General features: G+C 37.2%; 1 protein-coding gene across 15 annotated transcripts in view; it reads right to left on the bottom strand.

Annotated features, from left to right (window-relative positions):
- Positions 1–14,121, bottom strand: part of LOC137586311 (transcriptional regulator ATRX homolog) — a 600,012-nt gene that overhangs the window by 211,382 nt on the left and 374,509 nt on the right. For 13 of the 15 annotated variants that reach the window (XM_068302316.1, XM_068302324.1, XM_068302317.1 and 10 more), the window contains one exon: positions 7,476–7,570. The exons of the other annotated variants lie outside the window; for them this stretch is intronic. In XM_068302316.1, the coding sequence (XP_068158417.1) occupies positions 7,476–7,570 (95 nt within the window). The remainder of the gene's footprint in view (positions 1–7,475; positions 7,571–14,121) is intronic. 15 annotated transcript variants of the gene reach the window in all.

The following is a 14,121-nucleotide window of genomic DNA, read 5'->3' as shown; positions in this document are numbered from 1 at the left end:
GGAGGAGAAGAATAACCCAATCTTCATTCGTTGAATTCAAAATATGAACTGATTTTATTAACACAAGTATTGAGTTTATATAGGGAATCTTAGGCTCTAGGAGGTAACAATTGTTCTTAAAATATCTTATCCTAATGAGACTCAAACCCAAGATTTCGGGGGTTAAAAATTATTATTATTTTGGGCACGGCTTCGGCCACTTGACATCCTGCCGTTGTGATCTTTTGGGTTAGTTTAGAATTTCAAGTGTTTTTCTACAATGTGTGTGGCTGATTGTAATTCTAGTCATATGCTAGATTACTTGTTTGTGACAAAAGTACAGTTGTATTATGTTTTCTTTAGTGCATCTGATTTGGTGAAGCCGCTTCAGATGAACACGATGTTTATTCTTAAACACACGGTCTGAGATACACGAGGACTTGTAAGGGTCACAAAGGCCGTGTCAGATAGTGTTGATTAAGTGACTAATAAGTCCAAGCCTACTGGTTAGTTTGTAACGATCCTTTCTTGTCCTTCGGAATATTCTCGATATCTCTTAGGACTAGGTTCTGCACAACAAAATTTATTTTGACACGCCCCCAGGAATCACATAAAACTGTTTTTCTTAAAAAGTATAACAGCTGGAGACATAAAATTTGGTTTATAAATTAAGATGTTGGGTCCGTCCACTGGTTCCTGTTAGGGGTTGCCGTTGGTGGGATCCAACTTATGGGTTGATTTATGTTGATAAGGATGAGATACGATTAGGTATATGAATCACCGTCCTTGTGGATCAGCAATATATTAGCGATAATAATTTGTGTTACGGCCAAGTGCCGGAGATATGTGTTTTTATTGTTAAAGGGTTATACAAAAACTGAATATGTTGAAGAAAATAAAAGAGAACTAAACCTCAGTACATAAATGGGAATATGAATCTAAAGCTAAATACATAAGAAGTAAATATGTATGTAAGGCGTATGGTCATGCTATGGGCTCTTGGTATGAAATTCGTCACATCGACGTTGCAGCTGCACAAATTGTTCTAAGACTTAGTGTCAAAGCAGTTCGTTGGATTGTTTGTTAACTTATATACTCGTTTAGTTAGAGCGCAGAAATTAATTGTTCAAACTTTTTGCCACGCCCCCTTCCGCTCACGGAATTTACATAAAACTGATTTCCTTAAAAACTATGATAGCTACCGACATTAAATTTGGAATGCAGACTAGCTTAATAGACGCAGATATTGGCTATTTAAAAATTTTACCACGCCCACTTCCGTCCCCGCAAATTAAACAAAACTGATTTTATCAGAAACAAACAGAGCTAAAGTCACCAAATTTAGTATGTTTACTGGCTTAGTATGCGCGCAGAGTATACATTTTCTCATATTTTGCCACGCCAACTTCCGCCTCCATAATTTAGAAAAAATCGATTTCTTGCTTTAGTTTTTAGACTTTTGCAATTAAATTCGGCAGTCTAATTAATCTTATCTATTTCTACCAAACTACCAAATTGAAATCGGACTAGAAACATGCAAAATATGCATATGAACGTATTTTACTAAGCAATCCACAAGGCCAGAATTGGCCGTTGGCTAGTGGCGGCGCTAGAGTGCTCGTGTGTTTGTAGAGTGAGCGAGATAGCACATAGTATAAAGCATGTAAAACAATACACATACATTTGGTTTTCGCATATAAAAAAAAAATTTGTTTCGCCTGGTGTATGGTATACCCAAGTCGGCGAGTCGACTTACTTACTTAATTTTTTTAATAATAAACGGTGACACTTTTTCAAATGTGAAGTCATCATTTCGTTTTAATATTATGCATTTTGGTTCACTCAAATGTTTGTTGCTATATTGGTGGGTGAGTATGCCTATGTCCGGTTGTTCTCGCATTGTTGGAGTTGTGGGATCAAGCCCGTACTAACGGTTGCAGTGAGGTTTTTTGTTTTTGTTAATTGTTTTGCTTTGTGCGTTAACTTTGTTTGTAGAGTTTGGATTTTGTTGTTGTTTTTTTCCGTAGGTTTGGTTCTATGATCCGTCTTATCTGAGGTGTGACTGTCCAATGTTATATTCCTTAAAATTTGTATAATGTATTTACAAAGTTCATAATATGGTGAGCCAATTGACGAACAAATTCGTGTCCCTTCTTTGTGTATTTTTAGTAGTCATATTCAGTCTTTTTCATTGCAACATGTTAATATCACGATATCGTCGTGTTGTTTCAGAATTTTGAGTTGTATATAATATTGCATTTATGTATTTCATCTATGCTTTACCCATTAAAGAGAACGCAGCACGCACTGTTTCTTGTTTTTCTTTTTTTTTTCCCCAAATGTCTGAATTATGTCCTCTCCATCGGCAATGTATTTAAATGAGAGGGATTTTTTTATGATCCATGAGTAGGACAAACTAATAATAAACTGTTCTTACCTTACCACAAAACCAAAAAACTTTATCGCTTTCAAAACAAGAAGTCTGTGGGTTTAGTTACATTAGACATCAAGGTTGCTTTTGACACAGTTTGGCATTCAGCACTTATCCAATAGCTTAAGCCTGATGGTATCTCTTCATATCTTTTAAAATCACTCGACACCTTTGTCACATCTAAAACCCACTTCTGAGAAGGTCGATTGTAAATCTCATTACCCAGTAGAAGATTGTAGATAGAGAAGCTGTCAGGAAGGCTTAGGCAGGGGAGTGCGCCTTTCGGGACCAATAGAAATGCGAGACGCGTACGTTTAGGTAGATAACTAATATAAATTTATTAACTAATTGAGACTTAACAATATAGAGACGCTTGTAAAGCGATGTCGTTGGATTCGTTCGTGATGGCCGTTCGTTACCACCGATCGTAAGAGCTTATTCGTTTGCACCTTTCCTTCTCTACGATTATTCGCCAACTACTTCTTCTTCATTTTTCGATAACACCAGGGGTAGAGCATAACGTCGCTCGCCCAGGGCTGCATCATTATATTCATAAACTGTCTGGTGACAGCTCGGCCAATCCTGCATTCGGATCGCCCTCGATTCGAGTATCTTCGTCGTCAGATACATCCAATTCAGGAATATTTGAACACTAGGGTTTCATCTTATCCGAGGAGTATACAGAACAGTATTTAAGTCCTGTAATCTGTATGCCGGGGATATCTATGATTACATAACGATCGTTTACCTGTAGAATAAACAAAAGGGTTAGCGTATTTGGCATCAAAACGTTTCTTCCATTTAGCTCTTTCTGATGCGATATTGGCTGCGGCTTGATTTCGATTTTCGGTGACGGTTTCGTTGGAATGCGGTTTATCCTGGTCTGCGTGTATCGCCGCAGTAAGGTTGTTTTGCACGACATCAATAGCGTTGAAATTAAATACAAGATCAATTGGACTGAATCCAGTGGTGCTGTTTTTCTGCGAGTTGACAGTCCATTGAAGGTTATGAAGAGTCAGATCCCAATCCTTTGGATTTTCGTTCATCGTTCGTATATAATTCAGAATTATTTGATTAGCGCGTTCCACTTGACCATTTGCACGGGGTGTTCGTACAGCGTTCTTAACGTGTTGGATATGAGTTTGCTTACAGTAATCCTCAAATATTTTTGACGTAAACGCTGTTCCACGGTCTGTTATAATAAAATTTGGCAAGCCGAAGTAACTAGAAATTTCGTTTAGCGTTGATAGAACGGGTAATGTTTATGTACTTTTAACGGCTTTTACAATTAGGAATTTACTGAATGAATCAGATATAGCCAGTATATGAGTATTTCCTCGTTTGCTTCGAACAAAAGGACCCAAAGATCCGCGTGAAGTCGACGAATAGGGACCCGTTCAACATCGTTGTAATGCATGCAAGCTTCAGGCTTTCCTCCTTAAGACTTATGGTAGCAGCATTGGAGGCATGTAGAGATATAGTCATTCGCGTACTTCCTCATCTTTGAAAACCGAAATCGTTTTTGAATTCTCTCCATGGTTTTATCAAGACCAAAGTGTCCGACATCATCATGGCAACTTTTAACAACGCGACATCTAACAGCCTTTGGTACAACAAACGCAATAGTGTTTTCCGTTTTTCGAAAAAGGCGATGATTTTCGATGATATAATCAGTACGTAGCTGCTTCAGTTGTATTCATAATGTCCGTCAGCTGTAACAAACGCCGTGTACTGTTTGGACGATTCACTTATCTCGATTTGATGGTAACCCATACGTAAATCAAGTTGCGTAAAATAGACGTTTCCAGCTAGTTGAGCAAATTGCTCTTCCATGTTTGGCATAGGAAATGGAATTTTGACCGTGATACTGTTAAAGCGACGATAGTCGACGCAAAGACGACGTTCTCCATTCTTGTTATCTACGATGACGATTCCCGAGGAGTACGGCGAATCCGAAGGACTAATTATGTCGTTTTCCAGTAGCTCAGATATGATATTCGTAACAATAGGTCTGAGCGCAAACGGTGTTCGGGATGGTTTCGTATAACATGGCACGTTTGATGTTAAAGCGATTTCCATTTTCCATTTGGTCTTCTGCGCGATACAAGCAGCATTGTCTATTAAGACCTTTTTTAATTCCTCGGTTTCGGAATCCGTTCGATTTTGAGTCGTTTCTATTTGGCGTAAGTTTTCGATAAAACATTTGTTTCCGTGAATAATTAGTTTATTGCCATCCCGACAAAGAATATCCTTACCCAATAAAACGTTTTCAGATATTAAGTCATTTTCCACTACAAGGATTTCGACTTCGTGACCTATCTTGTCAACAACGATCTTTGCATTTAATTTTTGGTTACAGAAGAATTTTCCTCTTCCAAATCCATTCAGTGTTATTGCACATCGTTGCAAAACGCCTACGTTTTCGGCAAATGATTTTCGAATCAGAGTACGTGTACTACCTGGATCGACGAATGCGTTTGTCTCGTTTCCGTTAACTGAAATAAATTTACAGATATCTGAGTTGATGTTAGAGTCAATATTATTTCAGGACAGTTGGTAGAATCGTGGTTAGTACGATTACAATGAGTACACCGAGGCTTACGCTGTGGATCAGGACAATTTGACGAATAATGTCCCAATTTTATCTTTTCTTTGAGTGTTCGTTTTATTACGGATTTACTTGACTTCTGCGTATTACCGTTAAACTGACGTTTATTTTGAAAACTATGTGGATTATATTATGTGTTGTTGTTGTCGTTGGGTCGCGAAATTCTGAGAATTTTCCAAATACTGACCTACATTTGTGTTTAACCCACTTTTGCTTACGTAATTCCGTGACGTTGGAACATAATTATCTTGCTGTGATGACACAACGTTATTGCACTGCTGGATCGTAGCAATGTTACCATTTTGATGAGTGGGAGCGAATGGTACGTGTTGGTGAGGCGTAACCATATAGCCGTGTTGCGATATAACAATGTAATTGGGTTGTTGAGACGTAGCAAAGTAAGCGTGCTGCTGAGACGTAGCTGCACAACCGAGTTGTTGCGAAGTATTTACATGATCGTACTGCTGAGACGTAGCAGTGTTTCCGAGTTGCTGAAACGTAGCAACATTGTCGTACTGCTGAGACGTAGCAGTGTTTTCGTTTGGCACATACGTTACGTTTGTTCGTTCGTTTCTCAAAAGCACGTTTCCTTCTCCAGAAACTTCTTGTACATTTACGTCACTGACCTCGATTTGTGACGAAATCATTGCAGGTTGAAATGATCGCTCCTGCAATACTCTAATCGTTTTTTCTAATTCGTTTACCTTTTTAACCATCGATTGAAGCAGTGCAAAAGCACTGGCGTATTCGTCGTCACTACTGATCGTCGTTAACTTTCTCTGTAATTGTTCTCGATTTCCTGACGTTGACAATCCAGCTTGTCTACATTTTTGCTGCAAAGCTTTCTTTGACACGTAGTTTTTATGCGGCATTATTGTTGTCTCTTTCACGCTTGTATGTTCGTTGATTTTTCGTTTCGCTTATTCGTCTTTCGTTCTCGTTTCCACGAGCTCGTTCATGCACAGAACACACACTATTACACTTTTCGAGTTTCTCATGCCACTCTATTCTACCGAGTAAATTGCGCGTTACCTTTTTTTGACACACTTCCACTTATGAAAAATATCAGTTCCTTTTTTCACACTATTCAAATTATAAATATTGGATACCATCCCACGCCTTTCGGGACCAATAGAAATGCGAGACTCGTACGTTTAGGTAGATAACTAATATAAATGTATTAACTATTTGAGACTTAACAATATAGAGACGTTTGTAAAGCGATGCCGTTGAATTCGTTCGTGATGGCCGTTCGTTACCACCGATCGTAGAAGCTTATTCGTTCGCACTTTTCCTTCTCAACGTTTATTCGCCAACTACTTCTTCTTCATTTCTTGATAACACCAGGGGTAGAGCATAACGTCGCTCGCCCAGGGCTGCATCATTATATTCATAAACTGTCTGGTGACACCTTTTTAAATGATCATTTTTTCTACACAGTTCTAAATAGTAGTCAATCATCAAAACGGCAAGTATGGAGTCCCCCAAGGTTTTGATTTGGGACCTACTTTTAATGTCTATGTATATGATATCCCCAAAAATCCCAATTGTGAGCTGTCTATGTTCGAGGATTATACAGTTTTCTATGTTCGAGGATTATACAGCTGTCTACTATAAAAAACTACTACTACAAAAAAAAAGGAAAGCCACTCCGCCTATACAGTGGGTGGACTTAGTAAGGTACTTAGGAATTAACTTTGACAAAAAACTCACACTTATATTGTATGTTGGACACACCATTGATAAAATTAACAGAATTATTTGTACGCTATATCACCTGATCCACAGAGAGTCCAATATATGGGACAACTGTGCTGCTATTCATATCAAAAGATTGCAGGTATGCGAAAATAAATTACTAAAGCTAATGTTAAACTAACTTTATTACGCTAGAACAGCTAGCCTTTACGAATCGACAGGAATTAAAACCATTATGCAGTTATGGATGTTTAAGACCATATTATAACCGAAATTTCTATAATGCATTTGTCGTTAGTTCTAGTACAAAGCCGCTAAATCTAAGTTAGCTCCCTACAGTACCTGGATCCTAGTTTTAAAGTTAGTTTAAGATGGCCTCTTTTTTTCCTTTATGAAAACATCACCTCCACACACGACTCACTAGATTATAAACCAATACAATATCATAAATGAAGAGCATAAGCCTAAACCCTGTAACTCTACTTAAAACTAATAGCTTTAAAGAAACATGTATATTATTGAAAACCATTATTTTATTAAAATCTGATTAAAAAAATAACCAAACGTTTTTACCTATTGTGCCACAAGGGCAAAGTTGGCGGTTGGCCAATATCAGCGCAAGTGTTTATGTGCTTTTAAGACTCAGAAAGATCGCACATATTTGCCATGCAGCATATAAAAATAATTTAATAACATTCAGTTACAGTCTTTAAAATATATTTCGAATATGGCTGTAAAAAAAATTTTTTAGAAACTTACGAATGTTTTGCAATATCTCAGGATCCGACCCATTTATCTTTTTGAAAAAGTATTCAACCACATTGAGTACCGCCACAAAAGCCGAAAAAATTAAACTGAAATAAAGATAATAATATTTGTACTTTAGTATGAGAATGGTGTTGATTAAAAACAACTTTAAGTCATGTGCATGTGAATCCCTTGAAAACTTGGATAGCTTCGAAAATGTAACTTTAATTATTAAAGAAGCTAGCTTCTGTATCTCTGTATCTTCTGTATCATTAATGCACAGACAAAACCGACCAAATATTATTTCCATTTTTGTCTCTTCAGTTTATGTAGTGTTGCGTCTGTGCGTGTGCTCTGATGAAGTGAGCAATATGTTGGCTGCTGGCAGCGATGCCGGCAGTGCTTGAGCAGAGCCGAATATATTGCCTGTAACTTTTGTTCTATTTATCCGATCGGATTAAAATTTTGGGATCTGATGTTTTTTATAAAAAACTATCATATTTCACCTATTTTTCTTCTTTAACTACATATGTATTTGTTAAAGTGGTCCGATCCTGAAAGTTTTCATACTTTATTTTACCCGGGTTATAAGTAGCTCAAATATTAAGTTTTATCCTGATATCTCTTATCCCAATAGCTCTTAGCTGGGTAACGCCTCCTTCTGTTCGTTACAAACATCAAAAATCCTATAAAACTACAAGAAATAAAGAATCATTCTGTCGGAAATATTTGATATAGACGGACCTGCTTCATTCGCCCTTCCCCATAATAAATTCATTTTTTTTGCCATAATAGTCACAAAGCGGACATTGCCAATGTTCACCACGACCACGCATTTATGAGTAAATTTCTTTATATTTTGTAGGATATTCTATTGACTATTATCTTTGCTTACCAAACCGACACTATAACTACGAGAGTGAAACTTGCAGGATTAAATGTAAAAAAATAAAAGCAAACATTTCCTATGCTTGAGTCACATCCCAAGTTATTTATGGCACAATGAAAAAGTGAAATTAATAGAAGTTGTTGTTTCATTTTAATCTATCAAAATCTAATAAAATTGATAGCACGTTTTAAAAGACCTTAAGTTTAAATAAACTATACCCGATTTTCATCAACTCAGTAGTGTCCTGGGCGCTCATAATTTTGAAAATGAAGGAGTGTACGTACTACAAGATAAACTAATGTTTTTAAGTGAAAATTTACATTGATTTTAGGTCATTGCGTCAAACATAAAAAGCTTTTTCACTTTTAAATTCGGCCATGCCGAACTACAAGTCGTCCGCCAAGTCGACGATACGGGTGACCTACGTAGTTCCGTAGGAATTGAAAATTTAGTAATAAACAAGCAAACGAACGATCAAGACGTGTTCTAGCAGTGGCAGACACACTTCAGGGAAGTTGAGACCTTAATTCTGTGAGATCTTAATTTAGGCTTTTGGTGCTGATGTGCCTGGTGCTGCTGTTTTGTCTGCTGGCACTGCCGACTCGCCTTCTGTCAATTTGCCAGCGGAGAGCAACTAACTAATGACTTTTGACTAAGATTGTAATACTTCATTAATTATGGTATAAAGATATGGTATGAAGATATGGTATGAAGATATGGTATGAAGATATGGTATGAAGATATGGTATGAAGATATGGTATGAAGATATGGTATGAAGATATGGTATGAAGATATGGCATGGTATGATGGTAAAACTTGGTGGTGCTTGAAATAGCTATACAGACAACCTGCTCACGTTTTGTGCTGCCAATTGTTCAAATCTTATAAATTAGTTAGCTCTAACTGGAATTACATCAACCGTAAGCGTAGCCCAAAAGGTAGAATGTCAATTGTCACAATTGGTCTACAATGGTCTCCAAAGTGGAAAAACGTTTTAAAGGGTCTCTTTAAAGTCTAATGTTTGCGAAACGGCTTACATACGAAAAAACCAAGTTATTAATCGGAGTCACTGTTGTCCGCCGATTGTTCATATGGGAGCTATAAGATATAGTCGCCCGATCTTGATCAAATTTGGCACAGTCAGTAACGAAGTTATTGAAAAAAGTCACTGTTTTCGACCGATCATTCCTATGGGAGCTAAGTATATGATATAGACATAATATAGAAGTTCTTAAGAAAAGTCGCTGTTCGTTACTTTGCCGTTTGTATGGGAGCTATATGATATAGTGGTCCGATCCGGCTGAATCCGAAATATACAACCCCTGCAGTACATACAAGCCTACATCCAAAATTTCTGTAGCTCTTACGGTGTAGGAGGAGTTTGCGTCCAGACGGACAGACAGACGGACGAACGGAAGGACGGACATGGCTATGTGAACTCGTCTCGTCGTGCTGATCAAGAATATTTATACTTTATATGCGTTGCACACATCTGACCAAAATGAATAAACCCTTTTTGCAAGGGTATAAAAAGAGTGAAAAGCAATGAACCCAAATGAATACCCTGAGGTACTCCAGGGGTCACATGGATGGTCTTAGAAAATGAAGACTTAAAGAGGACCTTTTTTGTACGCTTAGAAAGATATTGAAGAATCCAATCTAGCAAAAGGCTGGGGATGCCAAGTGCGTTTAATTTATATAAAAGCAGATTATGGTTAATAGAGTCAAAGGCCTTGCTGAAGTCAGTATAAATGACGTCAGTTTGCACGGCAGCCTTGAATCCTTTGATCGAGTGAGATGTAAATTCTAATAGGTTAGTAGTTGTCGATCTACGTTTTTTAAACCCACGCTGGGATGACAAAAGATTTGAGCTACGAAAAGGCTGCAATTGAGATGTTACTATTTTCTCAAATGCTTTGTGTATGGCAGTCAATTTAGTAATATCCCTATAGGGATAAGAGGAATAATACATGATAAGAGGAAAAGAGGAATAATATATGATTCCTTCCAAATAGCCGGGAAGGCGGTAGATGTGATGCACAGTGTAAACAACTTAAGTATTGGCTTACATAGGGCCTCTGCACAAAACATTAACACGCAGCCTGGTGTTCCCTCAGGGCCAGGTGCATATCCTGGTTTGACGGAACTGAGCACGCTAAGAACCAAACTTTCATCAAACACAGGGTCTAAAATGCAGTTAGACGATTGCAAGTGATGAGGATAAGGAGGATTTGCTTGATAAATTGAAGAGGAATAAATTGTTTTGAAGAAATCAGCAAACATATCGGTAATTGCCTGCTCAGTGTCAGCTTTATTGTTTTCGAAAGACAAGTAAGACGGGTGCACTGACGTCTTAGGTTTTACATTGATAAAGTTATAAAATTGCTTAGGATCGCGAGAAAACTTAAGTTTACAACTCTGAAAATAATCCTTGTAACATTGTGCCGGCCTATGTTCTAATACGTAATAGTAGTTTTCTAACTCTAGAGCCCAACGGGCTATTCTGGGGTTAACTTCTCTTTTGTTAAGTATCAATGTAAGCGAGTCACAATCTTTCGCGATTTTGAAATGCATTCCTTGAAAATATACACGAAAACGTTTTAACGAATAAATTATCGCTTATGTTATAATATGATATCTAGATTCCACATCGGTAGTCCTTTTGGAAAAATAGAAAACTGGATGCCATTTACAATCGCTTTTTCTTTGTAGCAACAATGATCCGAAACCAATAGAGCTTGCGTCACAATGAAGTTCGGTTTCATCATTTGTACTATAAAGCGCAAGTATTGGGACCTCTACTAACTTAGACTTATTGCTTTCAAATGTTCGATGTTTATAAACACGAACTTTTTGTCTTTTCTAACTAGGTCATAAAATGGCTTGGCAATAGTAACAACATCTTTGATGAACCTACGGATATAGGAACATAATTCCAAAAAACTTTACACCTCGCTGACCTTAGTCGGAACTGGAAAATCATTTACTGCTTGTATACCTTTGTCGTCAGCTCTAATTCCTTTGCCTGTAATCGAATACCCTCTTAACACTCGTCTGAAAAAACTCGCACTTATGTATCTAATCTTAACTCCAATTTGTTTTCAACCAATCTGTCAAATACTTCTTTTAAAATTTCTAGATGCGTATCGAAATCTTTTGTTGCTACCATAATGTTGTCTAAATATATAATTACTTTTTCATCTCTAATCATATCGGCAGATATCCTGTTTATAAACCTTTGAAATGTAGACGGTGCATTTCTGAGGCCAAATGGCATACGAACAAATTCAAACTCAATCGTACATGCATGAGGATTGATGGAAAAACTCATTATTTAAGTCGAGTTTCGAAAATAACGTTTTTCCTGCAAGTCTATCTAGCAGATCATCAATAAGTGGAATAGGATACCTATCTTTTGAAGTCGCCTTGTTTAGTTTTCTGAAATCAACGCACATTCTGAGTTCACACGTAGTCTTTTTTAAGAGCACGATTGGGAAAACATATTCTGACTCAGTTAGCCTAATGTATTCTTTGCTTAAATATTCGTCAATTATTTTTTGTAATTCAGCCTTTTCGCTATTAGAAAGTCGTCTTGGATTACAGCTAAACGGACTTATGTCATTGATTCTGAGTTTCATTTAGCACTTATTCTATGGTTCATTAGGTCGGTTTCTTTCAAAATAAAATTTAGAAACTTTGAATTTTCAAACATCGTCGATTCTTTTAAAGTTAAACTTTTGCCAACAGAATATTTTGAATTAACTACGTCACAATCAATATTTAGCATTTGGTTTTCAAAATTACACAGATCATCATCAAGCTGCAGTACAATTTTAGCTTTACATATTCTCATAAAATCTCTACCTAACAGTATTGGACTTCATAGACTCGTTAGAAACAACCAGTAGTCGAACTGTGAACTCTTATATTATCCAAACTTACTGATATTGCCGCGGGCTTCTTCTTATTTTGACTGAAATCTGCCACTCGGTGGCCCATTTTACAGCATCCAAAGCAAGCACCAGTTGCTCTTATTGGCTTCTTACACTCGGCTTCTAGATGACCCATACAATTACAATTAAAGCACCTGAATGTAGGTTTCTCCTTTGCGGAAACAATCGGCAGAGATACTTTTTTTCCCGCTGCAGCATTATATTGACAAATGCTGCCAACAAGTCATCCTTAGATTCATAAGACATCTCTCGCAAGTGACGGTCTGGTATTCCGTCAATAATATGGTGCCGATGCAACACTTGCGTGCTTCGAACTCTGTACGAATTATTACACTAGTCTTTTTGGATCCGAAGACTTTATCCATAGTATCAGGGTTTAAGTGAATCTACTCCAAGGCTTTGCCCGTTAGTTTGCCGAAGACAAGTACACGTAAATTTTTTTCGTTCAAGTTGAATGATCTTTTCAAATTGTGCGCGGAAGATATCCAACCATAAACATTTTTATTACCGTCAAAATCGGGTAAAAAGTCTTTAACATCTTTGGCCAAGATCTGGTCACCTGTTTCCATCGCCAGCCATCTGCTTGAGTTGCCAGTAGGGTTCTCAAAAATATATCTAAATATCGATATATCGGATATTTTTTTCAAAAAAAAATATATTTATATCGAGATATTTTTTTCCCCAAATATCGAATATCGAAATTTTTTTGTGATATTTTTTGATATTTTTGCGTTGGTCACTTCAAGAATGAGTGCAGCGAGCGCGGATGTAAAAATGATGAAATCGAATTACTTGGATCTTAAAAATGGAACAACCAAATGTAAACTATGTCAAAAAATTATTAAAACAAGTGGAAATTCAACAAATATGTCGTCGCACGCAAATGCAATGGTGTGTGTATTTCGAGAAAACGCGGGCAATTTTAGAGCCACACGCACAAATTCTCGAAATATACACGCGATTGAATTTCATATAGATTATTTCGCAATTTATAATTCTGAATTCTTATTCGTTTGACTAAATAATTAGGTTAACCCCATAATGTTTTGGAGTTCGTATAAGGCAGCTATGCCAGGACTCTCGAAGCTTGCCTTACGATACCCTACAACCTCTGGTAGCTCAGTGCCTTCGGAGCGACTTGCTTCTGCAATTAAATGTGTTGTCTGTGACTCGCGAAGTCGTATGACGGATACCCATATAACAGAACGGGTTTTTTTGAAATCTTTAAACTCCAAATACTGGAGTTAAACATGCCTTTGAATATGCAAAATGACAAATTCCGTATTAAGAAAATCCGTATTAAGAAAATGCGTGTAAAGAAAATCCGTATTAAGAAAATGCGTGTAAAGAAAATCCGTATTAAGAAAATGCGTGTAAAGAAAATCCGTATTAAAAAAGCAAAAATATCATCGATACGATATTTGTCTGTCTTGCTGTTCACTCAGAATGCTCTCGTTTTCTGTCTCTCTTTCTGTCTGCGTCTCGCTTTCTGCATAGTTTTTTCATTTTCTGCTTCTTTCTGTTCGTTTGCCGTTACTTCTTGCTGCTGTTGACCTTGAAATAAGTCTGCCTCAAAATTTCGCGTCTGATCGGCGCCATCGTCTGTAGAATGCTCTTCAGGTACTCCAAGCAATCTTTTTCAGGGGGATCTGCGTGTTTACCTGATAATAAACTAGGAGCAGCCCCATCTTTTGCATATTGCCCTCTCGCTCAAGGGGTTAGATGGTTTGATCGTTCGGCTTGCACAGTTTTGGTGCCAGTATCTGGCAAACCTAGGTTTTTGCACCAGGTTTGTAACTGGGACTTTGAAAAATC

Source organism: Drosophila tropicalis, unplaced genomic scaffold (genome assembly GCF_018151085.1).
Source record: "Drosophila tropicalis isolate 14030-0801.00 unplaced genomic scaffold, ASM1815108v1 contig_979, whole genome shotgun sequence".
Classification (NCBI taxonomy): domain Eukaryota; kingdom Metazoa; phylum Arthropoda; class Insecta; order Diptera; family Drosophilidae; genus Drosophila; species Drosophila tropicalis.
Note: the sequence above shows the minus strand (reverse complement) of the source record. Positions and strands in the feature narration are given on the sequence as shown.